General features: G+C 42.6%; 1 protein-coding gene across 1 annotated transcript; it reads left to right on the forward strand.

Moving 5' to 3' along the window:
- Positions 1-848: 848 nt before the first annotated feature.
- Positions 849-27,525, forward strand: LOC113065923 (glycogenin-1-like). The gene is made up of 7 exons (XM_026237458.1): positions 849-855; positions 1,819-1,957; positions 2,044-2,218; positions 2,592-2,754; positions 25,710-25,836; positions 26,221-26,431; positions 27,068-27,525. The coding sequence occupies exons 1-7, from the start codon at positions 849-851 to the stop codon at positions 27,212-27,214; spliced, it is 969 nt and encodes a 322-aa protein (XP_026093243.1). The 3' UTR covers positions 27,215-27,525.
- The last annotated feature ends 262 nt before the right edge of the window (positions 27,526-27,787 follow it).

A 27,787-nucleotide genomic window follows, 5' to 3' on the forward strand; every position in this document is an offset into this window, starting at 1 on the left:
TTAATCAAAATTACATATAAATGAATAAATAAATCCAAAACGTTCCAAATTCAGTCAGGGGTTTTGTTTGCCATGTGCTGCTTTTTTCTGTAGCTGACTGATCCATGATGATGTAAAGCTGAGCAGATTTAATGAGTGATTCAGAGAAAACCTATGATGGGGGTCTATAAATGGAAAATAATATAATACTCATCCCAGATTAAATTACATAGTAACATATATTATGTACAATACAGAGGAGGCAATAAACAGTTGCTTCGATGTTTCAGTTTTTAAATACATTTAAGTAAAACTGAGAGATAGAAGGGTAGCCAGTGATGCCCACTGGGGTAGTTTTGCTAGTACATTTCTTAATATATCCCATTATATTGCATACACATGTAAAAGTAGTTTCTATTTTTCAAACTTTCAGACAAAATGATGTAATGAGCCCACATTTAATAATGTAAATTATTATTTACAGTCAGCCTATCTACATGTATCTGGCATAGGGGAACAGATATAATATATAATTATACATATTTATAATAGAATTAAGAAATAAATATCTTAAATCGTTTAATTAATATTAATATAGTATGCATTTATGAATAAAAAAAAATGCACAAATAAACCCTAACCAGTAGGTGGCATGAGACACCAATCAGTTCATTCTATTCTATTCTATTCTATTCTATTCTATTCTATTCTATTCTATTCTATTCTATTCAAGTAATGTCTCAATATTGGTCTCATTAACAGGTAAAACTACTGTACACAGAGTCTGTTGATTCAGTTAGGACAGCTGAAAAACAGTCCTAAATATCATAATTCTGTGGTGTGTTATTAACGATTAACAAATAACGAGCATGGCAGGTATGTGACAATCAATGTACTTTGTAAATTAAACAGAGCTGTTGATGTGTTGGGGTTGGAACATCTTACTGCAAATATCTATACGATTATCATGTAAATTGCATAGCATGCAAAAAGGCTTTAATTTATGTGGATGTTCTCTGCATTGCTCATATTCATATTTCTGCAGCACTGGATTTAAAGTAACCTATGTAATGCTGAGTTATACTGGCATGATTACTCAAGAGTTTAAGATGATGTTTTTCTTTGTGAATGGATTGTTCAGTCGACGAATCGGTTGAAACAGATCACAAAACCGGTTCTCGCGTCAACTCAACAACACTTCAATTACCGAGGACCGTCTATTTTGAACCGTTTTGTCCGATTCTTAATGAGCTGAGGACTCGTTGCAGGGTTGGTTTTAATAAATAGCATTTCATTAAAAAAGAAAAAAAAATCATCTGAGAGATATAAGATAGGCTAATTTAAGTTGTGTTTAATCCACATTTAAATTATATTTACGTTCTAAATTACTTTGTTTTAAGAACTGAATCATGGCTACAAACTGAACTCGAACAACTGCAACAGACACCCCTAAAATGTTATTAAAGATAAACGTAACACTGTAGCTTTATTAGAGTATTTTAGAGAATATCGCACGCAACGACGATTTAATAAGAAGTTACGAGGTAAAATAATCAATTAATCAGTTTTTGAGCCGATTCTTCAAAACTTATTGTTCAAACGAACCAATTCTAAGGAAACTAATGCTTTTTAAACCATACTGAAAAGAATAATAATATATATATATATTTTTTTTTTTTTTTTTTTTTTTGAGGGGGGCATGCATCATCGACTTCCATTAAGGCTTAAACATGACTTGATTTTTCAGGAAATCCACTATGTTGTGATCTGTTGTGCATTAGCATAATAATGTGAAATCAAATTCATTAGACCAGTGTTATGTCAAACTAATATCTTTAGCAGAACAGGCATTTGTCACTCTGACCACAAACGATAGCTATGCAAGAGGAGCTATGGTGCTTGGAAAATCTCTTAGGAACCACAAGACTTCAAAAAAGCTGGTGGTGCTCATTGGACCCCATGTGTCCAATCAGACAAGGTACAACATGCTTAACTCCAGCCAGTTTTGTACTTTGAATCTTCGACTTCTGTGAAACAAAAGACGATGTTTTTAAATGCCTTTAGGGCAGTTCTTCATAAGATCTTCGATGAAGTCAGGGTAGTGGATGTGTTGAACAGTGGGGACACAGCAACCTTAACCATGATGAAGAGACCTGATCTGGGTGTCACGTTCACCACCCTGCACTGCTGGACTCTCACACACTATTCCAAATCTGTGTTTATGGATGCAGACAAGCTGGTGAGTTTGCATCATGATTTTGAACCAGTTTAAATTGTGCCTTGTCAAAACATGCATGAAATATTTCTAATGCGGTTTGTTATGTCATTTGAATTACATTATTAATATATATATATATATATATATATATATATATATATATATATATATAATTATAATTATTTTTTTAATCGATGCAAATTTCTGAAAGTATTTCATTTATTCATCTAGAATTTATGGGATCTTAAGGTGAAATATGTTTCATTTTATATATATTTATTTTGACGTTTTGTACACAATAAGACCAGAAATATTTATGAAGAAAATTTTTAAATTGCCTCAATTTGAATTTATTTTTGATGATTTTCATGAGGCTTTTCTGTTGGTTGTATAGGTGGTATCAAACATAGATGAGCTGTTTGACAGAGAGGAGCTGTCTGCAACTCCAGACCCCGGCTGGCCTGATTGTTTTAACTCTGGTTTGTTTGTGTTTTGCCCATCTAACGAAACCTACAGCAAACTTCTGAAGTATTGCAAAGAGCACGGAAGCTTTGACGGTATGTAAAATAGCACTATAAATTGGTTTTAGATTGTGTCAAAGCTCTAAATTTCAGTTGGAGCAAATGGCTTTTAGGGCATTGACAGTTTATTGTGTAGTTTGAAGCATTTTACATTAATATTCTTGGTCTGTCCGTGCTGTCAAGGCGTTTCACACCAAGAACAAAAACTATAACATTGAGTATAATGAAAACATACACGGTTACTAACATAACCTAACAATAATTCCCTTTGTCACGGGTGGAAGGAACACACGACAAGGAGAGCTCAAAATAAATTCCCCGGAGGGTGGATTTATCCCCAAACGTCGAACTGAAACTAGTAGAAAGGTGCTGAGTTGAGTAAGTGCTCTCCATGTGGGTTTCCAGTAGTCGGTGGTTCCATGTATTGCTCGTGGCGGTGCTGATCGGCTACACACTCGTTTCAGGAAGGGAGAGGAGAATGCATGTTAGTTCCCAGTATAGAGAAGACCAGCCCTCCCTGGCCAAGCCTCGCACGACTTATCTGGCTGTGAGCGAATGAGCCTCAGCTGTGGCCGATCAGCCCATGATGAGTGAGTGCAAGTGCTACTTGACCATCTCCAGGGCATTGTCCTGCTCCTGGAGAAAAAATGCGAGAACAGTCAGGGGGAAACTGGGAGTGGGCGGGGAGTGACCCCTGACAGGCCTGAAAAAAACTGACCAGATCTGCGAGAGTCCGTCCACATTGGTGTTGGCGGCCCCTGCTCGGTGGCGGACGACGAAATGGAAGTCCTGGAGGGAGAACAACCACCGCATTACCCTGCCGTTAGTGTCCTTCGCCCTGGCCATCCACTGCAGGGGTGCCAGTACTTCCTTTTCCACCGTGGCATAATTCTTATCTGCCGTTGTCAGCTTCCTGCTAATGAATAATATGGGATCTATTTGCAGCAGGAAGGGGCAACTGAAGTAAACTGCACGTAAGACCGGCTCTGCGGTCAGCGCCTGTTTAATCCCGCGGAATGCCTCTTCTGCTTCAGGGCTCTAAACCATGCACTCGGGCTGTCCCTTCCTGGTCAGGTCTTTCAATCGGGCAGTTAAAGAGAAGAAGTTAGGGATGAAGCACAGATAATACCTCGCCAACCCTAGGAACACTCGTACCTGAGTTTTCATACAAGGTCCAGAGGTGGCATGTCTGGCTTCTACCTTCTCCTCCTGGGGATTGATAAGGTCCCACCCTATCTGAAAGATCGAGCATGGAGATATATAGGGCACTTCACTTGGGGCGTTGGGTAATCGTCGAGCTCCGAGACCTTGTTGAGGCGAATTAAGTCATTTCAGAAGCAGAGGTTGCCATCGACCAGACTATGGCTCTCATATGGATCGAGTCAGTAATTGTTCCCAGAAAGGTGATATGTTGGCTTGTAGACAACGAGCTCTAGGAAAAATTGACTCTGAGCTCCATCTTCATCCACTGGAGATATCTTGTTATAGCCCTCAACCTCATAGCCCGGGCCGTCAACCATGGTGAGAGCATGAGAGGCAGATGTTTTCAGGCGGGCTGAGTAGGGGTGCACCACAACTTCATACTCAAACTCTTTGTGGACCTCAGGGAAGAAGGGCGCGGCTCTCTGTGGACAGGCCTGGTGATGTCGCGGCAGGAACCATTCATCCAGACGGCTGCTTGACCGCTCCTCAGATGCAGACCACTCCAGACTGAGCTGCTTAACGGCCTTGGATAGGACACGGATAAGTTCATTGTCCAGTGAAGCCCTGGCTTCAATTGGCTAGAGAAACGGCAAGGGGTTGGGGGGGTCCTGGTTCGAGCCCATCCAGTCTTCTGCGTCCGAAGCTGCTATAAACATGCTGTCATCCAGTGCCTCATCTTTAGACCCACCAAATGAGACCAGGTTGTTCGCATTAGTGGAAGGATGCTGGTCTAGGTGGGATAATCAAACGGGTGAAAACTTTCTCTGCGGGGAGGCACGCAGGGGTTGAGCCAATTTGAGCTCAGTTTCCTCCGACCGCTGAAATCCTCTGCCCCACTGCTTCTTCCTCACAGGCTCCTGGGAGGAGAGAAACAGGATGGCGTGAGGAGCGGAGTCACTTTCTGAAAAGAAAGCTATCTGTGAACGCAGAGAGGCCAGACTCATATCCAAGCAATGTGGACAGGTAATGAGGATGTATTTGATTTATGTGGGGGACTTGCCCAGGCATCGGAGGCACTTATTGTCCCCTTCATTGGCATTCAGGGGTGCCCTGCACTAACCACAGCCGTGGCTCGACATTTGAAACAATGTAAAACAATTTGAAGTACTGACCAGGCTTGCAGGAGAGTTGCAAACTGATCCAGCTGCCGGAAAGCTGTGCGCCGATCGAGGCTACTCGGGAGTGGCAGGCTGAGGCGATGAGCAGAGAAAGCTATAGGGCTGCTCAGGAGCAGCGAGCTGCTAGGGAGTGGGGTGCAGGGAGAGGCAGCTGATCTGCGGCTGATCTGCTGCTATCAGGGGCGAATCTCGGCTGCTTGAGTGGCTTCAGGTCTCGGATCCAGCGAAGATAGATCTGTCGTTGCTGAAGAAGAATGTATCCTCAGTGAGACGGTCAGTGAGACGGTTTTGTGGCAAATTCGTTTTGTAATGCTTAATATGTTCACAATCATTAAATACTATTAAAACACTGGCAAAAAAAAAAAAAAAACTAAACAAAAAAAGACATATTACGCATACTCATATAACACATATTTTTTTATGTATTTATTATTTTTAGTATCTTGAAACCCTCCCAAGCAGCATTTTACGCTCAGATAAGATACAAATTGTCATAGCTAACAGCAATGCCACCTCAGTAAATAAGTAAAACATTAAACTGAGTTAATGAAAAAAATTATATATTTTAAATATTAATAATGCGTGAAACAAACATTAAAGCAGAAATAAAAGAGATGTAAACTGCATCTCTCTTTCAAACTCTTTCAGCTCGTCAGTCCACTCTGTATTGCTTCATGGGAAATAGTGCTTCAGAGAGTGTACATCAGTAATACACTCAAAATCAGAGAGTAAAAAGTAGCTAATTAATGTAGGGAATGAACTTGTTCACCCAGAATTCGGACAACACTATAACATTTTTGACACCCAATATAGTGCACTATATATGGTTTCAGACACAGCTCATGAATCTTGTAGAAAACATTTAATACCCATATTTATATCTCTGGTGAACCGGGTGCTTATCAAGTACCTCGTCTAGATTCAAGGCATATCATGGCTAAATACCCCATCAGAGATATATTTTATAGCTATAGTTTCTGAATTGATTCATCTTCCTGCATCACCCCTTATCATTCCACCTCTCTATTGCAGCTGAAGCATCTCTGCAGTTCCCCACATGCACAGCAATTCGACGTGTGCTCACCTTACACACACACTGTCAGTGTAATTAAGCCTTCCCTTCCCTGTTTTCATCACAAATTTACCTCAAGAGAAAATGCCACAACATACCCTCTCGAGTATTGCCCAACACAGCTGGTTCATAAGCCTGGCAAGAGGAATTTGACACGGGCGCCCTCAGCAAACAAAAGCCTTTTCAAAGCAACCCTGTTTTTCCTTTTCTTTAGGAGCCAAGGGCCATTTTTCTACAGCCACCTCTTAGTGAATGTGCTTGTTATGAAACTTTTATGGTTAACAGACAAATAGAGTGCATGTATCTTTTTCTCTATACTTAGTTTTTAAACTCGTTACTTGATAAAATGCAGAGTAATTGTTTGCAAATGTCCCAGTGTGCGAGTGACTTGCAGATTTATGATGTATTGGTGTAAATTTCTGGACTTGTTTTTAGCTCAACGACACAGCGAGCCCATTCTTATGAGTCTGGCTGTGAGTTTGAGCATGACGATCGAGGAACCAATTAGATTGCTTCATTGTGAGGGTGGGCTCTGCTTACATTATGGAGACTGGCACATTTTCAAAAGCCTGTTTATTATGCTTTTGTTATTCCACAGAATCCATTGGCTCTTTTGGACTGTCATAATTGCAGGTCACATAAATGCTACACAATCTTGTCCGTCTGAGTTTTTGGTCTATTTTTGTCTTTGGTAAATTTGAAGTGACTGCTGATTGGTATCTGACATATCAGAGTTCTAATGGTGTGGTTATTTGCAATGATTAATTTATTTTTAGCTGAGCTAGTTTGTTTGTGGTCATAACAGGGAAAGCTTGAACTCTTCTTGACTGTTGTCATGGTGTTTTGTGGTATTCTCTGCTCAATGAAGCTTTGAGTTTGGGAGAAAAGAACATGAGAAACTAGATAAAAATTTAAGAGGACAAACCGACTGGGGTCGTTAAAACTGGCACAAATAACCACCGTATCATCCAGGCATTTGTGTCTTTGCCATGGGCCATCCACTGGAGGGGGGCATGGTCTGTGATCAGTGTAAACTTTCTCCTCAACAGATAATAACACACCTCCAGGATGGCCCATTTTTTTACAAATTTTGCCAGTACCGCATGCAGCCCGAAGGGAAGGACCCGGTACTGCCAGTGCTAAGAGGGAGTGCTAAAGGTGGTTTTCTCTCAAGCTTGGGCTGTGAGGGGGACCTGCCAATAGCTTTTTGTCGGGTCCAGTGTAGAGATAAAGCAAGCCCTCCCTAGTCATTCAATCTGCTAATCTACTCGGGGCATGCAGTATCTGTTAAATGTGGACACTCTGTTGAGCTTGTGGTAGTCATTACAAAACAAAGAAGGTGCCATCCTTCTTTAGTACCATCACTAAAGGGTTGGACCATGGACTCCTGGATGCTTTAAGGACTCATAGCTTAAGCATCCTTTGTGCCAGTGGGCTTCTGGGGCCCTGTAGGCCCACTGTTGGATGACAACCCCAGGGACTTTCATCATGTGTTCTTTTAATAAAGGCATTATTCTGTTTATGATCTCCCTTACATGCTCAGTGGAGGTGCGAAGTGGGGATGGCTGTTGCTTCCAGGCCTCTTTTGCCACATCCAGTAATCCTCAGAGCTGATGACCAAACAACAGCTCAAATGAGGTACTTCCAGTGGAGGCTTGGGGTACGTCCAGTACACAAAAGAGTACATATATCAGCATGCAGTCCTAGTCACAAGCATCCTCAGTGATGACCCGCCGGATCATCCATTTGAGGGTTTGGTTGAAGTGCTCCACCAGGCCGAGGTGAGAACTGCTGTATCCTCAAGAGCTGACGATGTTGGCCAACGTGGCTTTATGGAGTGGGACTCTCTCTGGGTATTGGGTGGCATAGTCGGCAATCACCAAGATGTGTTCATGTCCCCGAGCAGACCTAGGGAGTGGCCTGACAATCCTATCCGCTCAAAGGGCACCTCAATTATTGGCATTGGGATCAGGGGATTTGGTGCTGGTCACTGAGGAGCAGTGTGTTGACACACTGAGCAGCACTGAGAGAATCGCCAGACGTCAGAATCCATTCCTGGCCAATGGAAGAAGTCCCAGAGTCACTGGTGTCTGTTGGCTGCCCCAGGGTGCCCAGCCATTGGCTGTGAGTGGGTCAACTCTGTAAGGATTAAAGAACCTGAGATACTTTGATCTCCTGAGAAACAGACAATACAAACATACACGGGCATCTTCGAGACACCCCACAGAGTGGAGGAGCAGGAGACCTCCTCCCCTTCTGGCCATTTGTTTCATTTTAAATCCCTTCACCCATTCTTCCTTCTACTCAGTCTGCTCAAAATGATTACATGAAAATGTCAATGCAAGTGAACTAACACTCATGTCTAGTATCATTGGAAATGTCTCAGTGCAACTGGTACAATGGTCTCAATCTTACAAAAGTAGATTAGAATATAATACAGATCTGAAGAGTCAAGAGATATCTTGATTGCTGTGATGGGAGTGCCCTTTCCTAGGGCCCTCCATGTAAATTACCCGCTATTCCCATTAAGTTGTAAAACCACCCAGGCTTGGGACCTGAGGTAATGCAAATTCCAATTGTTAGTTTCTGTCTCCATCTCGGGGGATGTTTGTCTTGGTCTGAGGTATTTAAAAGATTGCAGCAAGAGGATCAGGGCGATTTCTGTAGCCAGAAAGCCCGTAGTGTGTTGTGTGTCTCTTCACTTCATACTATGCATTTTCTAAGGTCAGGTATGCATATTTTACTCTTAGATTCATCTTTGAGAATTTGATGTTTTGTATTGATATGATTTGATGTGTTTCAATTGGATATGTAATTGGCAAAATACATATCTACCTGACTGTTAATAAATTGTTACATTTTTATTCTATTCTGTTTTACTCTGTAATTATTGACTCGTAGATTACGTTGTATCATTGTTAGCAACATGAGCACCCGAATGAATGAGTTAAAATAAAATAAATAATTAAATTAGAATAATCAAATATCAGAAGAATATTAATTAAAAAGGCATACAACCAATTTGCATTTCAACCTAAATTCGAAATCATATCAAAATGGTGTCAGATTAAATGATAAAATGGAGTCATATTTGAGTTTAAGCTAAATTAAATAACTCTACGCGCTGAAAGACCGAACACGCAGGAAACCTTCATCCAGCACCGGATACCTTCTTTGGGCCGAGTGCCTGGACCTTACAACTCCATGACCAGCTTTGCCTTGGTTTGTGGGACCACCAGCAGATGTCTTTCTTCTCCCCATCAATTTTCCACACAATATAAGAAACTATTCTGGACCACAAAATGGGGAGACGGTTGGGTCCGGGGGAGGTGTTCTTTACCATCGACCACTCTGCCCTGCCCCCAGCAGTGCTTAAGCCGTCCTCCAATTGTTCTTTTGCTAAGGAGCCTCCTTGCCCCATCTGCTGGAAAAGATCAACATACACAGTTAAGTTTTCAATCTGGGACTCACCCTCTTTTTTGCTCTCTTTCTGGGTGGTCTTCAGGTAGTGGGCTGCTCAGATGAATGCCATTGATTTGCACTTCCCTCTCTGGTGCACCTGTGGGCACTCGCTCTTGCATAATGCAGCCTGCCATCCAGGCTCACATCTAAGGAGGATTTAAATCCGTTCGTATAGATTCATCCTGGTCCCTGTGCGGAGTTAGTAGGTCTCCTGGTCTGGGCTGTTCTCTGAGCTGCGTCGCTCTCCCGGGGATCTCCGGGGGTATTAGAGCCAGCACTCTACCCACCCTCTCTAGCTTGTATAGCTTCTGATAGTTCCAATGCCTCTACCACCTCCATGAGGATACTAGGATTGGTCATGCTGACATGCCCCCGATGCACCTGGTGTAGGTCTCTCAAGAGGCGATCTATCACCACTCTCTCAGAGACATCATTCACCTGTGGATCACCTTGGAAGTACCACAAGTTTGCCAGTCTCACAAGCTGTGCTGCCTGCACTCGAATCAGCAAATGGGGCTAGAATGCCCAGTCTTTGAATTTCTAGTTGGCACATAGCGGTGAGAGACCCACCCTTGCAAGTATTTCCTGTTTTAAGATGGCTTAATAGTTTGCAGATGTGGCAGACATCAAATAGTAGACCCGTTGGGGCACCCCTGTCAAGAGAGGTGCAAGTAACTGTGCCCATTCAGCTTGATCTCACACCTCACTGCAAGCCACTACCTCAAATGTATGCAAATAAGCCACCACATTATCTTGACCGGTGAGTTTGGTCAGGAGCTGATGTGTGGTTGCTCTGGGAGGGGCACTCGTGCGGCTGCCTTGACCCGTAGGCAAACCAATTCCTCTGCATGCCAAGCATGGCTGACAACGAGCTATGCAGTCAGTTGCTGCTGCTGGACTGACACCTCTGCCAAATGTCTAACAAGGTACTCTGCTGTGATGATGTGAGTGTAGGTGGATTCGGGGAATAGCTTGCTTCTTCATGCGGTGGTGGTGAGAGTGTTGCTGGCTTGGCCTAGTCCTTAGTCGCTACCTAGGAAGAAGGAAACACACATTAGACAGGTCAGTGCACATTGGATACTCTTACCCCAACTGAGGTTTGCTGGGGCATTTATATCTATCTCCTCCTGATGAGCTGATTGGGGGCAGCTGTCTCCAGTCAGTGCAGCCATAATTGCTATTGCCAGGGGCGATGCTAATTGAGTGATGGGCTCCTCGTCACAATAAGTCTAAATCAAAATTCATTGTTAGGATGTTCTGTGTTATTGCTGCGGCATTGTTAGGTTGTTTTGGGTGACTATACAGTAAGTGTGTTGCTGTGTGGTTGGTAGGATGTTCTGGGTGGTTGCATTGGCATTGTTAGGGTGTTCTGGGTGGTTGCTATGGCATTGATAGGTTGTTCTGTGTGGTTACTACGGCATTGTGACTACACAGTAAGTGTGTTGCTGTGTGGTTACTTGAGTGTTCAGTGTGGTTACTATGGCATTGCCTGGGCATTCTCTGTGGTTGCAATGGCATTGTTAGGGTGTTTTGGGTGACTATACAGTAAGTGTGTTATTGCATGGTTTGTAGGGTGTTCTGGGTGGTTGACATGATGTTGTTAAGGTGTTCTGGGTGGTTGCTATGGAATTGTTAGGATGGGCTGGGTGGTTATAAGTATGTTGCTGCATGGTTGCTACTTGTTAGTGTGTTTGGAATGGTTCTAAGTTGGTTGATTGCTAGATTGTAAGATGGTTGCTAGATAGTACAAATGGTTTCTAGGTGATTTCTATGGTGTTCTGGATAATTGTAAAGCAGTTGCTATTGTAGATAGTTGTAAGTGTGATACACCTTTAAGTGACAGTACAATTTAATGTTTAAAGCAAATGGGTTTATCTAATAACATGTAGCGTTCACTAGAATTGCGATTGTTATTGTGTTGTACAATATAAATTAGGGGGGAACCAAAGAAAGCGGAACCAAAGTGCGGCGGGTGTTGTTGCGGGTGTCCTTTACTCTCATATTGAGATTTGGAAATGAAGATGGCAGTTCGCTCTTTCTCTGACTGAGTATGATTTTGTCTTCCAGGCTGACCTCAAGAGTTGAGAGGGGTGAACCCCAGTCAAAATCTTTTTGTTACTACAGTTGCTCAATTTAATACTCGTAACAAACTGGGGGGGCTCGTCTGGGATCTCTCCTCATCACGACCATAGGGGGAGCAGATCCAGAGATACTAGAACCACGCGACCAAGGTGACAAGACGTTGCTGCAGGCCAGGAGTCCACCCGTGAGTGTCCAAGGAGGGGGACCAAAGAGAAAAGGGATCTCAACCTTGCTTAGGAGCCGCACTGCTGATCTAGAGGCCAGCGCACGCTACTTTCCAGAGGGCCATACGCTGATCCTGTGGTCATCGCACACCACCATCAAATCATCGCATTGTGATCGGGAGGTCGACATATACACACATACACGCCACTTAAGTCACTATACCGCTGATTTACTGAATCTACAAACCACAAGGGGACATCAGGACTAGACACTATGTCAGCAACTCGTAAAGAATTAGTATGGGGCATCAAGAACCAACTATTCAGACTCTCAAGCAACGACATCAATCAGGTTGCAAAAGACATTGCAATTAACAGTCAACATGAAGAAGAGCTGAATGTGAATGATGAAGAAGGCTGCATGGAGTATGTAGTCTCCTACATGCAATCTGACACCTTACTAGGACTTGAGGATGAGGGTATGGGTCAGTTGTTGGTTTTAAATGATTTGATAGGTAGAGTAATTAATGCTGGCGATCCTGTTAATTTTCCAGTGGGTACATTGAGTAATTGTGGCACACACGTTACACCTAGTCAAAGTCCATCCACTACCAATCAAAACCCTACATCACAACCTCATTCTCACCCTAACAGTACAGTTATGCAAACACAACCCCACTCTAACACTCACACCAATACAACAACACAGTCCTTAGAAGAACTGAGACAAGTGTATGAAGAGCTGGGTGAGAAACTGCGACGACGTGAATTTACAGAAACCTCATCGCCCACCACTTACCTCCACCAGGGCGAGTCAGAGTTACACCGGATGCCACAGATGATCTCAGAGAGACCCGTACTACTGAAGGACCTTTCCTACCTGCAGCGCAGAGACTTCAAAGTACATGGTGGTCAGGTTGGGGATCAGAACTCTGATTTAAATTACAACAATATCAGCAAACATATTGACGAGGGAGTGAAAGAGGGCTTTGCAGAAGCAGAAGTGGTGAGAGGGGTGTTGAGGATCATCAAACCGGGGGCTTTTAAAGATATGCTTGTTAACAAAGATTCAATTACAGTATCTGAACTCAAAGGCTTCCTCAGGTCTCACCTCGGAGAGAAAGCAACGACAGAGATGTTCCAGGAATTGATGTGCGCAGGCAATCAGACCAAGAATCACCACAGCAGTTTCTCTACCGCATGATTGGGCTTAAGCAGAAAATCCTTTTCCAGTCCCAACAGGCCAGTCCAGACATTTCATATGATCCTAAGACCATCCAGGAGGTGTTCCTCCATACTATCTATCAGGGATTGGGGACAAAACATGCTGACCTCCGACAGAGGCTGAGACCTCTAATCTCAAACAAAGTCACAGATGAGGAAATTTTGTGCCAGGTCATGAAAATAATTAGTGATGAGGATGAGCACCAGCGCAGACTGGGCCAACCCCCTCGACAAAAGGTAACACAAGCACACCATCAACAGGATACACCATCAAACAATGAAAATCTCCAGACAATACAACAACTCACTTCTCAGGTAGAGACCCTGACACACATGGTGGCTTCTTTGATTGAGCAGCGGACAGAAATGCCTCGGGTGTCTTACCCTCCTTCTCAGCCAACCTCTAGCAGACCTGTCCAAACACAGTTGGGACAACCTGCAGTCCAGGTGAGAGGTAGGTCAGCTCGTTGTCCGAAATGTACTGAACAGAATGCACAGGAGTGTAACCATTGCTTCGTGTGTGGTGAGGCAGGACACAGAGCAGTGGGATGTCTGCAATGAGTAAGGGTACAGGGAAACAGAGCTCGGTCTTTGTGGAGGGACACCCAGAGACCGGTGAGCAGCTTCAGTCCCAAACAGTAACAAATAACAAACAAATAACAAGACACCGCAAGCAAAACAAACAGCAAGATTCACATGTACTGACCAGCCAGATTGACATCGCCTGCAAAGCACCCCTAATTGGAAATAAAAGTCTGCTGAAATGTTTGATTGATGGGTACCCAGCTACAGTCTTGTTTGATTCAGGCTCGCAGGTGAGCATAATTGACCAACAATGGACTGACACTTACATTCCCACTCATATCCTGAGACCTCTATCTGAGCTATTGGAGGAAGAACTTGGTGTCTATGCAGTCACTGGTCATGCTGTCCCCTACATTGGATGGGTTGAGCTCACTGTCAATCTTGCCGGGAATGAAGACCCGAATCTCACCATACAGGCCCTTTTCCTAGTCAGCCCGCTGCCACTGCCCCAGCCCCTTCTAGGTGCCAATGTACTCCAGGAGATCATCAGAAGGAAAGAGTCCTCGGGCGATGCAGTTGCAACGGTTGTCAGCCTTCTCCGCAGTGCCTTTGGAATAGAGGAGGAACAGGTGGAAGCCATGGTGCCTCCAAGGACATACTGTGATCCAGTCACTATAAGAGTGGGCAAAGACCATACCATCATTCCCCCTGGCAGGACAGCTTATGCATGGTGTAAGGCAGTGGTTCCCAAACCTGTCCTGGCGTACCCCCAACACTGCACGTTTTCTTTGTCTCCCTAATTAAACACATCTGATTCAACTGAGCTGATGAGTTGAATCAGATGTGTTTAATTAGGGAGACAAAGAAAATGTGCAGTGTTGGGGGTATGCCAGGACAGGTTTGGGAACCACTGGTGTAAGGTACCCCCAAACTTTGATGTCTCTAACCCCACTGTTCTATACGAACCAGCGGAGGAAAACGTTGTCTTAGGGCAGTTGAGTGTAGGAGAAGGCCTCTTGGAAATCAATAACACCCGACGGCCTTATGTTAAGGTGCCCATCTCCAACCACTCAAAGCATGAGGTCACCCTGCCGAGGAGAACCTCTCTGGGAACCATCCAACATGTTATCAAGGTAATTGAGACCAATACACCAGAGTCACATCAGGCTGATCCTACACTCAGAAAGATGACATCAGTTGAGATTAAGTCCGTTGCTTCTCCCAGCACCTCTCGACCAGAGTCCTGGCTTCCTCCTGTTGATATCAGTCACCTCAGCCCTGAACAACAAAAGGAGGTAAAGGAAGTGCTCTATGAGGAATGTGGAGCATTCAGCCGAGACAATGACGACATAGGGTGCATTCCCTCCCTACAGATGGAGATCAGGACTAAGGATGACATCCCAGTTCAGAGGGCCTACGCATCCATCCCAAAGCCACTCTACAGGGAAGTTAAGGAGTACATCCAGGAGCTGTTGGTAAAATGATGGATCGTGAAGTCCCAGTCGCCCTATTCAGCTCCTGTCATCTGTGTAAGAAAGAAGGATGGGTCCTTACGCCTGTGTGTTGACTACCGGCTCCTCAACAACAAAACTGTGCCAGACCGTCACCCTCTTCCAAGAATTCAGGACCTCACTGACTCCCTGGGAGGATATACCTGGTTTTCGATCCTCGATCAGGGGAAAGCCTACCATCAAGGCTTTATTGCTGAAGGATCAAGGTGCCTGACTGCATTCGTTACCCCTTGGGGGCTCTACGAGTGGGTCCGAATACCCTTTGGGCTATCAAATGCCCCAGCTGCTTTTCAAAGGAGCATGGAAAGTATGCTTGACACGCTGAGAGATGAATGCTGCATCCCTTACCTCGACGACGTGTTGTGCTTCTCCAGGTCTTTTGATGAGCATGTTCAGGTGCTACGCAGAGTTCTTCAAGCCTTGCAACACCACGGGGTAAAGCTGAAGCTGGAGAAATGCGAGCTCTTCCGCAAGGAGGTCCGATATGTCGGTCGTCTGGTGTCAGCAGAGGGAGTAAAAATAGACCCCAAAGACCTTGAAGCAGTGCGGGCACTGAAAGATAAGACGCCACAGACAGTTGGGGACGTCAGACAGTTGCTTGGGTTCCTGAGCTATTATCGAACATACGTGCAGGACTTCTCACGCATAGCCAAGCCCCTATACGACCTGCTCCAGTCAAAGCCCAGCACCTCTCCAGTCAAACCGGCACTAGGAAAAACGAAAGGCAGTCAGCGGTCTTCCCGTACTCCGGTAGAGTGGAATATGCAACACCAACAGATCCTTGAACAGCTCGTGGACCGGCTGACCAATCCCCCAGTGCTGGCATATCCCGATTTCAACTGCCCCTTCACACTCCACACAGATGCCTCCCAAAAGGGTCTCGGTGCAGTTCTTTATCAGAACCAGGATGGGAAAATGAGAGTGATTGGGTACGGGTCACGCACACTAACATCAGCGGAACAAAATTATCACCTACACAGCGGGGAGCTTGAATTTCTCGCATTGAAGTGGGCGATATGTGAGAAGTTCTGTGATTACTTATTTTACGCCCCTCATTTCACAGTCTTCACGGATAATAATCCCTCACATACATTCTGAGTTCTGCCAAACTCAACGCAGTGGGTCACCGGTGGGTGGGGCAATTGGCCGATTTCAACTTTGATATCAAATACCGGCCAGGCAAAACCAACATCGATGCTGACACCCATTCACGCTGCCCCATGGACATTGGCACCATCATAGCTAGGTGTTCGGAAGAGATATCGGAGGAGGCAGTATGCGCTGTATGGGAAGGAAGCCGGCGAGCACAACAAGGAGAAGTGGCCTGGGTGACAGCCCTCAACTTAACATCCCACAGCCAACCTCAAGTTGAGCCTCTGCCGGAAGTCAGTCATGATGAGCTTGTGAGGGAACAAAGAAAAGACCCAGCTATTGGGAAAGTGATGGTGTTGAAGGAAAAGGGCACACCACTAACAGAGGATGACAAAGAGAGGATGTACACACATGCAAGGAGACTGTTAAGAGAGTGGAACAGATTATACATAGAGAATGACCTTCTTTACAGGAAGAGTGCAGGTCGACAACAACTGGTCCTGCCCGCCACCTACAAACAGACAGTACTCACCCAGCTGCATAACAACATGTGCCATGTTGGCGTTGAAAAAGTTCTGAGCCTAGTGAGGGAGCGATTTTACTGGCCTTTCATGAAAAGAGAGATAGAGGAGTATGTGACCAGGAAGTGCTCTTGCATTAAACAGAAGAAGCCAGCCACACATGAAAGAGCACCAATGGGAAGTATAACGTCAAATTCGCCCCTTGAGTTGGTGTGCATCGATTTCCTTCACCTGGAACCCAGCAGAGGTGGGTACGAATATATCCTGGTAGTGGTGGATCATTTCACCAGATTCGCACAAGCCTACCCCACGAGGAACAAGGGTGGTAAGACGGCCGCTGACAGGCTTTTCAATGACTTCATTCCCAGATTTGGATACCCGGCCAAACTACACCACGACCAGGGTCGAGAGTTTGAGAATGAACTCTTCAGAACTCTCAGGCAGTTAGCTGGTATCGCCCATTCGAGAACCTCTCCGTATCATCCCCAGGGCAATCCTGCGGAAAGGCTCAATCGCACGCTATTGCAGATGCTCCGCACCTTGGGAGAGAAAGAGAAGGAAAATTGGAAGGACCACCTGCCCCATGTACTCCAGGCATATAATTGTACAAGGCACGAGGCCACAGGTTTCTCCCCGTTCTATTTGTTGTATGGCCGGCATCCTCGTCTACCAGTGGACATCTTCTTCGGCCTCATGGCAGACGAGGGAGCTGAAACTAATGGACCAAAAGGATATGCTGAAAAATGGGCAGGAAAAATGGTGGAGGCATACCAAATAGCAAATGCAAACAGCCAACAGTCCAGCTCCAAAGGGAAGACTTACTATGATAAACAGAGCAGGGGTGTGGTTCTTCAGCCTGGGTACAGAGTCCTTGTACGCAATCTCAGTGAACGAGGAGGCCCTGGAAAGCTTAGTTCGTAATGGGAGCAGCTTATTTAGTAATAATAATAGTCTTAGTGTTTATACTTGACTAACTGGGGCCCAGGTCAGGAAGCAGACAGACTGGCTAAACCGACCGTCTGCTAGCTGCCTCCCGTCACAGAGGTCAGTTAATTCTCAGCACATAGAGACTCTTTCACCTAGATATCACACTATAGAGACTGTGTCTGTTCCACGAACTAGAAAATACAAAAAACGTCCAAACCAAGTTAAGGTTAACAATTTAATTGAGGTTCAACAAATAAAAAACAAATGCAATATGGATAAACAAATGATAAAGATTGGCTTATTGAATATCAGATCCATTTCTACGAAAACACTTTTTGTAAATAATATGATAACTGATCATAATATAGATGTGCTCTGCTTGACAGAAACCTGGCTAAAACCTGATGATTACATTATTTTAAATGAGTCCACCCCCCAAGATTATTGTTATAAACACGAGCCGCGTCTAAAAGGCAAAGGGGGAGGTGTTGCTTCAATTTATAATAACGTTTTCAGGATTTCTCAGAGGGCAGGCTTCAAGTATAACTCGTTTGAAGTAATGGTGCTTCATATAACATTATCCAGAGAAACCAATGTTAATGATAAATCCCCTGTTATGTTTGTACTGGCTACTGTATACAGGCCACCAGGGCACCATACAGACTTTATTAAAGAGTTTGGTGATTTTACATCCGAGTTAGTTCTGGCTGCAGATAAAGTCTTAATAGTTGGTGATTTTAATATCCATGTCGATAATGAAAAAGATGTATTGGGATCAGCATTTATAGACATTCTGAACTCTATTGGTGTTAGACAACACGTTTCAGGACCTACTCATTGTCGAAATCATACTCTAGATTTAATACTGTCACATGGAATTGATGTTGATAGTGTTGAAATTATTCAGCCAAGTGATGATATCTCAGATCATTATTTAGTTCTGTGTAAACTTCATATAGCCAAAATTGTAAATTCTACTTCTTGTTACAAGTATCGAAGAACCATCACTTCTACCACAAAAGACTGCTTTTTAAGTTATCTTCCTGATGTATCCGAATTCCTTAGCATATCCAAAACCTCAGAACAACTTGATGATGTAACAGAAACTATGGACTCTCTCTTTTCTAGCACTTTAAATACAGTTGCTCCTTTACGCTTAAGAAAGGTTAAGGAAAACAGTTTGACACCATGGTATAATGAGCATACTCGCACCCTAAAGAGAGCAGCCCGAAAAATGGAGCGCAGCTGGAGGAAAACAAAACTAGAGGTATTTCGTATTGCTTGGCGGGAAAGTAGCATATCCTACCGAAAAGCATTAAAAACTGCTAGATCTGATTACTTTTCTTCTCTTTTAGAAGAAAACAAACATAACCCTAGGTATTTATTCAATACAGTGGCTAAATTAACGAAAAATAAAGCCTCAACAAGTGTTGACATTTCCCAACACCACAGCAGTAATGACTTTATGAACTACTTTACTTCTAAAATCGATACTATTAGAGATAAAATTGCAACCATTCAGCCGTCAGCTACAGTTTCGCATCAGACAGTGCACTATAGACCCCCTGAGGAACAGTTCCACTCATTCTCTACTATAGGAGAGGAAGAATTGTATAAACTTGTTAAATCATCTAAACTTACAACATGTATGTTAGACCCTATACCATCTAAGCTCTTAATAGAGGTGCTTCCAGAAGTCATAGGTCCTCTTCTGACTATTATTAATTCCTCATTGTTATTAGGACATGTCCCCAAAACCTTCAAACTGGCTGTTATTAAGCCTCTCATAAAAAAGCCACAACTTGACCCCAGAGAACTAGTTAATTATAGACCAATCTCGAATCTCCCTTTTCTGTCCAAGATACTAGAAAAGGTGGTATCCTCACAATTATATTCCTTCTTAGAGAAAAATGGTATATGTGAGGATTTCCAGTCAGGATTTAGACCGTATCATAGTACTGAAACTGCTCTCCTTAGAGTTACAAATGATCTGCTCTTATCATCTGATCGTGGGTGTATCTCTCTATTAGTTTTATTGGATCTTAGTGCTGCGTTTGACACAATTGACCACAACATTCTTTTGCATAGACTTGAACACTTTGTTGGCATCAGTGGAAGTGCATTAGCATGGTTTAAATCGTACTTATATGACCGCCATCAGTTCGTAGCAGTGAATGAAGATGTATCATATCGATCACAAGTGCAGTATGGAGTACCTCAAGGCTCAGTTCTAGGGCCGCTACTCTTCACGCTTTATATGTTACCCTTGGGAGATATCATCAGGAAACATGGTGTTAGCTTTCACTGTTATGCTGATGATACGCAGCTCTATATTTCCTCGCAGCCTGGTGAAACACACCAATTTGAAAAACTAATGGAATGCATAGTCGATATAAAAAATTGGATGACGAGTAATTTCTTACTGCTAAATTCAGAAAAAACAGAGGTGTTAATCATAGGGCCTAAAAACTCTACTTGTAATAACCTAGAACACTGTCTAAGACTTGATGGTTGCTCTGTCAATTCTTCGTCATCAGTTAGGAACCTAGGTGTGCTACTTGATCGCAATCTTTCCTTAGAAAGCCACGTTTCTAGCATTTGTAAAACTGCATTTTTCCATCTCAAAAATATATCTAAATTACGGCCTATGCTCTCAATGTCAAATGCAGAAATGTTAATCCATGCATTTATGACTTCAAGGTTAGACTATTGTAATGCTTTATTGGGTGGTTGTTCTGCACGCTTGGTAAACAAACTACAGCTAGTCCAAAATGCAGCAGCAAGAGTTCTTACTAGAACCAGGAAGTATGACCATATTAGCCCGGTCCTGTCCACACTGCACTGGCTCCCTATCAAACATCGTATAGATTTTAAAATATTGCTTATTACTTATAAAGCCCTGAATGGTTTAGCACCTCAGTATTTGAATGAGCTCCTTTTACATTATACTCCTCTACGTCCGCTACGTTCTCAAAACTCAGGCAATTTGATAATACCTAGAATATCAAAATCAACTGCGGGCGGCAGATCCTTTTCCTATTTGGCGCCTAAACTCTGGAATAACCTACCTAACATTGTTCGGGAGGCAGACACACTCTTGCAGTTTAAATCTAGATTAAAGACCCATCTCTTTAACCTGGCATACACATAACATACTAATATGCTTTTAATATCCAAATCCGTTAAAGGATTATTAGGCTGCATTAATTAGGTAAACTGGAACCGGAACACTTCACATAACACCGTACTTTCTACATCATTAGAAGAATGGCATCTACGCTAATATTTGTCTGTTTCTCTCTTGTTCCGAGGTCACCGTGGCCACCAGATCCAGTCTGTGTCCAGATCAGAGGGTCACTGCAGTCACCCGGATCCAGTACGTATCCAGACCAGATGGTGGATCAGCACCTAGAAAGGACCTCTACTGCCCTGAAAGACAGCGGAGACCAGGACAACTAGAGCCCCAGATACAGATCCCCTGTAAAGACCTTGTCTCAGAGGAGCACCAGGACAAGACCACAGGAAACAGATGATTCTTCTGCACAATCTGACTTTGCTGCAGCCTGGAATTGAACTACTGGTTTCGTCTGGTCAGAGGAGAACTGGCCCCCCAACTGAGCCTGGTTTCTCCCAAGGTTTTTTTCTCCATTCTGTCACCGATGGAGTTTCGGTTCCTTGCCGCTGTCGCCTCTGGCTTGCTTAGTTGGGGTCACTTCATCTACAGCGATATCGTTGACTTGATTGCAATTTAAAACAGACACTATTTCAACTGAACAGAGATGACATCAATGAATTCAATGATGTACTGCCTTTAACTATCATTTTGCATTATTGAGACACTGTTTTCCAAATGAATGTTGTTCAGTGCTTTGGCGCAATGTATTTTGTTTAAAGCACTATATAAATAAAGGTGATTGATTGATTGATTGATTTACATTGTGAGAGAACAGGTTGGAGATAATCCTGTCTACAAAGTAAGCCCAGAGGCAGGAGGCCGACCAGTTCACACTCTACACAGGAACCTCCTGTTGCAAGTCAACGACCTACCTGTAGAGCCACCTCAGAACCCGACGACAAACGTAGCTGAGTCACAAAAGAGAAAGAAAAGAGTTTCAGACAGGCTGAAACCTACGCATGAGACACAGGACCCAGATATAAGTGACTCTGAGGAAGAGGAAGGTGTGCCTCGATACTGGTTGCGAATACCGATGGAGAAGCCAAGAGCTGGAAGTTACGTACCTGTGCCGCATGTTACTCCTGGCTGCCAAGACAGATCTGAACAGAATGAGACCCAACTGGGAGAAATGATTCATGCAGAACCTGAACAGGACAGGGAGAGTGTTAGAGACGAGGAACAGGGGATATCCAGTGACGATGAACATGGCATGGAGCAGCTTCAGCCTGCGACTGTTCAAGAGGAACTGTATACTGTCCGTCAAGAGAACAATGTCCCCATGCCACAAACTGAATATCAGGTCCCACTGAGACAGTCAACGAGAGAGAGACGGCCAAAATTTGTGTTTACTTACCCATCCCTGGGTCAACCCGCTTATCACCCGCGGCCCACTGTGAGTGCAGTTGAAATCCAGCCAGTTCAGTGTACTTACCAGCGTCTCAGTGCACCATACCTCCACCACTTCCAACCCCCGTCCATTCCCCCTTACCCTTACTTACCTGTAGTGTTCCCAGCTCACTGTGGATGAGAAGCAATGAAAGACAATCATATACATACATTCACAATTACATACATTACATACTCAGATGCGATCTGGCACACACACCTGATAGGATATACTAATTACATACATATAGGATACACTAATTAAGAGTTGAAATGTGTTTTGTGAAAAAAAAAGTGTGAATGTTCAGAGTGAAATTGGTCAGAATATCTTGTGTCAGGAGCCACTTTCATTTGTTGGGGAGTGTGTGATACACCTTTAAGTGACACTACAATTTAATGTTTAAAGGATATGAGTTTATCTAATAACATGTAGTGTTCACTAGAATTGCGATTGTTATTGTGTTGTACAATATAAATTAGGGGGGAACCAAAGAAAGCGGAACCCAAGTGCGGCGGGTGTTGTTGTGGGTGTCCTTTTCTCTCATATTGAGATTTGGAAATGAAGATGGCGGTTCGCTCTTTCTCTGACTAAGTATGATTTTGTCTTCCAGGCTGACCTCGAGAGTCGAGAGGGGTGAACCCCTGTCAAAATCTTTTTGTTACTACAGTTGCTCAATTTGATACTTGTAACATAAGACTGTTGCTAATTTTTTGCTATTGCCTTGCTAGGTGTTTGACAGGGTTTCCTGGAGGGTTATAAGGCAATTTCTATGTGGTTGCTAGGATGTTCTGTATGATTGTAAGGGCATTGCTTGTTGTTGCTAGGGTGTTATAGTTGGTTATACAGATGTTCTGTATGGTTGTAAGGGTGTTGTTTGGTGGTTGCTACGGTGTGCTAGGTGATTAGATATTATTTGTATTGTAAAGTCAAGCTTTTTTTAGGGGGGGGGGGGGGGGGGGTTAAACTAATAAAATACAAAGAACAGTGAGCATGTTAAGTAATAATCACAGTGTCCAGCAGTTTCGAGTGTGTTTAGCGTCAGACTAATTAACCAGCCAAATCACTTCCAGTTTTGTTGGGCGTTCAGACAACTGCCATCCGTGGTAAAAGTATCAGTGTGTTCTCTTGCAGTTGAATCTCTGAAACAGTGAATTAAACAAGCATTGTTCAATTTCCTGGTTTATTACAGTCCTGATGACCTGAGGCTATCCTGTGGCCTTGTCCTCATCCTCTGCCAGTGTAGACCAGCCAGAGACTATGCACGTTCCAGTTCAGATCATCCTCTCAAAATAAACCCTCTAAGACCGCAGTAATGTTTGTAGAGCCACTTGCACAAGGAAAGCCCATGGGGAAAACTCTGAACCCTGTTTCTGGGCACCTGAAGGCATGCCTAAATAAAATTACTCTAGATTGGTTTGGTTGGTACACCAGCATGCTTTGCAAACAATTCATTTGTTATTGCTCCAGCATGTTAGTTAATCTGCAGTAGGCATGTAGCATTATTAGGTGAGTTTGAAAATGTCTTCTTTGTCTAGCAGTGTGGATGCTGCAAATGGTTTGTACTGAGTATCTTCATTTCCTTATAGCATGCACATGGCCTGTCCTAGGGCAAATATTCATGTGTTTTAGTGGAGAGGATGGAACTGGATTTTAAGCGCAGCCCACAGGTTAACAGCTAGATATTTAAAAAATAAATTGACTAGATTACAATAACCTCATGGGTTGGCATGAAATTAAAATTCATCATTCCTGTTTTCCAAATGGATATTATGGATCTTATTGTAAAAAGTTTATCCATGCATATGATTTAATACATTTTTTTAATCAAAATATCATAACTCAATCTTTTAACAGGCTTGGTGACATAGAGTATGCTGGACTTCTCCAATCATTTAGTCCTCTTAAATCCTGCCTCTTTATTTTATACATTCAGCCTCAAGTTTGCATTCAGATCTGTTTCCATCAATCAACAACTAATAGATAGAACAAAGTCCATTTATGAAAGCCAGCACTTCTGTTTCATTGTGATTTTTAATTTCACAATCATCAGAAAAAAAAGCAAAATCAATAAGCTTTACTGAATTTGGCATTGTTTTTCATTGATTGATTGGTTTGTTGATTGATTTTTATTAAATCATTTTTTAAATCTTTGTTTTAATCATTTTTACACAGTTTTTCCCTGAATCTGAGCATTTTAAACCCTGTTTGTTATAATAAGGTTCCATTAGTTTACTATATTAGTTTTTATAAATACTTTTTGTTGATTGTTTGTTAATTTAAATTTATGTATTAACTTACATCAAGTAATGAGATCTTATTGTAAAGTGTTACAGTCAAAAGACAGAAGACAACATTTGATTTGATCTCTTAAATATAATGAAAGTGAATGGGGACCAGAAGCTGTTAAACTCTAAAATGAAAAAAAAAAAAAAAAAAACACTATAAAGGTATCATAAAAATGTAATTCTATATAATTGTATGTTATACTATAATGTTATGTTATCTAAAGCATACAATATCATAGTGTGAATATCATACTAATGTCAGATTTATTTTGCCGTAAATGTTTCATGACAGCCATGTCACTATCCATTTCCATTGTATGGAAAATAACGGCTGTTATACAGTAAATAACTCCTGTTGTGCTCCATGAAGTTTCAGAAGATATGAGGATGAGTATATAATAGCCAAATTTTCATTTTATGTTAACCAGCTGCTATAATAGCTGCGTGCTATTAATATTTGCTGTGTCCTCCTACACTCCTGGATTCTGTGTCCACCACGGCACTGTACAGAAGACTAATTAAAGCTAATTTAACAGCCTTTCACTGTTTGTTTTTAACAGTGCAACTATTTCAGCGTCTGTGTGTGCTTAGTGCAGTATGCATCATGTGACTCTGTGGTGGTCGTCGTGTCTTCAGTGACCTTTGAACAAGCATGCAGGAATTAGGCTCTTTCAGAGCATGACCTTTTTAAGATATGTGGGGTCTTTTTTCAACTAGTAAGCATCTGGACACATTCCTTATACTCTGTATACTCCTCAAAAGAGCATGAATTTTGAAGAGCACTTATTTTCATTCACTGTCCTGATTTAGTGAACTATGTGACATTCACTATGTTGTCAGCAGTTTTGGACAATGTTTGTCTCTGTCTGAACAGATATATCAGATTTCATCACATATGACTGTGTGAAACAGAAAATGAGTCAAAACCAAAGATATGTATATGTAGATTCCTCATTAGCGACTGTTTCTATGGGCCGCAATACATGTGCTATGCGCCATATACGGGTCAAGTTGAAGTCATTCACCATAATATCCGATGGTCTACGAACCCTCGAGTACGGTGCACGAGAGAGCTCAAGGTGTTGTTGTGTAGACCTAACTAACACCATACAACAAGATGAGCGTGTTAGCCAACACAACATTAAAAGTTACCAGTGTTTCAAAACTTCTTGCTGTGTTCTAAATTGCACTAATAATAACTGATAAATGAAAGAGAGCCACTGTAATTCCATTTGTTCAACAGGAGGAGACCAAGGAGTTCTGAATGGCTTCTTCAGCGACTGGACAACAGCCGACATCAACAAACACCTTCCCTTCATCTATAACATGAGCAGCATAGCCATCTACACGTACCTTCCAGCGTTTAAACAGTGAGTGTGACTCCTTGACTTCAGCCGTGGCTCGACACTCTGTCACTGACGCTGGCATGCGCTGGCCGTATGATGGGACGGTAACAAGACACACACATGGATCAAATGAAGGTTGCTTATGCTGTACCATCGTGTTACAGGAGCTGAGGAAGAAGAGTGTGAGACAGGCTGAGAGTGCGAGGGTCACAAACCGCATATGCTTACACCATATTTAAATATCATTGTGTATTGTCCATTTCCAGGACTTTTAACCAGTAAAATCCTGAAATCCTACTTGACCTCTAAGCATTTTATTTTCAGCTCAGCATTGAAATGCATTGATATACGTTATGGATGCCTGCTATCTTTTAGGAATAAATGCTGAAAATGTGTTTCTGTCCACAGATTTGGTGCAAATGCAAAGGTTGTGCACTTCCTGGGCGAGATGAAGCCATGGAGCTACACGTATAACCTCACGCAGGGGAGATTGAGAGGAGACGTGCAGGCCTCGTCTCAGCCCGGCTTCCTGCTGCAGTGGTGGGCTCTGTACAGCGCCGAGGTGCTGCCCGCTCTGATCCGAGAGTATGGAGACCAGCGCTTCGACTCCGGCTGTGAGGTCAGGCCTAACACACTGAACAAGAAAAACACTGTCTACATGGCCATGTCCTGACTGTCAGACTTAAATAATTTTTTGTTGTTGTTAACTGTATTAAGATACATTATGCACACGGCTATTTTATATATTTATGTTTATATATCACACTTTTAATTGCAGTCTCTCTCATACAGTATTTTTTTTTCATCACTGTGAGAATGTTGTTCAAAGAAGGATATTTTGTTAGGGATTTACTGAAAATAAATAATATAATACCATTTTGTTTAGGATTTAAAATTAGAAAATTACAAACAAAAATTACTCACAATTTCTACAAAATCATTGTCATAACTAGAAAATGTAAATTCATTTTATATAAAATCACACTTTTAAATCTTGCATATCTAGGTTTCTTCAAGACTGCAAGATTCCTGGTTCTATTTTCCCACAAAAAATAAGAATAAAAATAAATAAATAAAGAATGAATACAAATCAAGCTCAATAAAAGCTTTGGCAGAAACTAGGAAAATAGAAATTCATGTTAAATATCAATTGTATAGACAGACTTTTAAACGTACAAAACTGAAAGATTCCTATATTTAATGGAGTTCATTAATGTGATGATTTTAATAACTTGGGCGGTTCTGTTGTTGGCAGGAGGAAGCTGTGGAGAGCGAGGAGCGTGTTCAGCCGCTCGTGTCCTCAGCGGAGCGCCGGCATCTCTGGGAACAGGGCCAGATCGACTACATGGGAATAGACTCTTTTGACAACATTCAGAAAAAGCTTGATGTTTTCCTGAAATAGAAAGTCAAAAACACAAATTTGAGAGGGTATTACTATTCAGCTATGCAAGACTCATCACACTCTCCATCTTCCTCATTCAAACATTTATTACTAGTTGCCAGAACTTAACTTTTGAACCTCGTGCAAAATGTGAATTCTGAAGGGCATGGCAACTAATGGAGTTTGGGGCCAGCTTTCTCTTTCACATACTCAGTGTCCATGTTTTAAAGACGCAGTCCAGGCATTTTTTGGACTTATACTGACACCTAGTGATCTGGATTCATTATCATACAGTAGGAAGAGTTTTCAGTCACCAATACCAATGTACAAACTCTTCAGTTTACAATGATGGATATATTTTACACACAAAAGTCCAGGAATGGGGATCCTGAGAAACCCAGCTACTACTGATGGTATTGAGGTGACATGTTCAATGTACACAAAACAGCTTTTATTAGTCTACTGGTGTAACAGGAGGAGTTTTATCACATGTGTACATGATTTTAAACATTTAAAAGTCATTTTCATTTTGTTAGGGGCGACAGCTTTTTCAATGAGGAAGAAAAAAATAACAGTGTACCTTTAACTAGAGCA

This window comes from Carassius auratus, chromosome 49, assembly GCF_003368295.1.
Source record: "Carassius auratus strain Wakin chromosome 49, ASM336829v1, whole genome shotgun sequence".
Lineage (NCBI taxonomy): Eukaryota > Metazoa > Chordata > Actinopteri > Cypriniformes > Cyprinidae > Carassius > Carassius auratus.

Bases quoted from the DNA above. Each gene is read 5' to 3' on its own strand.
- LOC113065923 (XM_026237458.1), top strand. The intron at 2,755-25,709 runs GTATGTAAAATA...TTTGTTCAACAG, and splicing joins AGAGCACGGAAGCTTTGACG to GAGGAGACCAAGGAGTTCTG. The intron at 25,837-26,220 runs GTGAGTGTGACT...TTCTGTCCACAG, and splicing joins TACCTTCCAGCGTTTAAACA to ATTTGGTGCAAATGCAAAGG.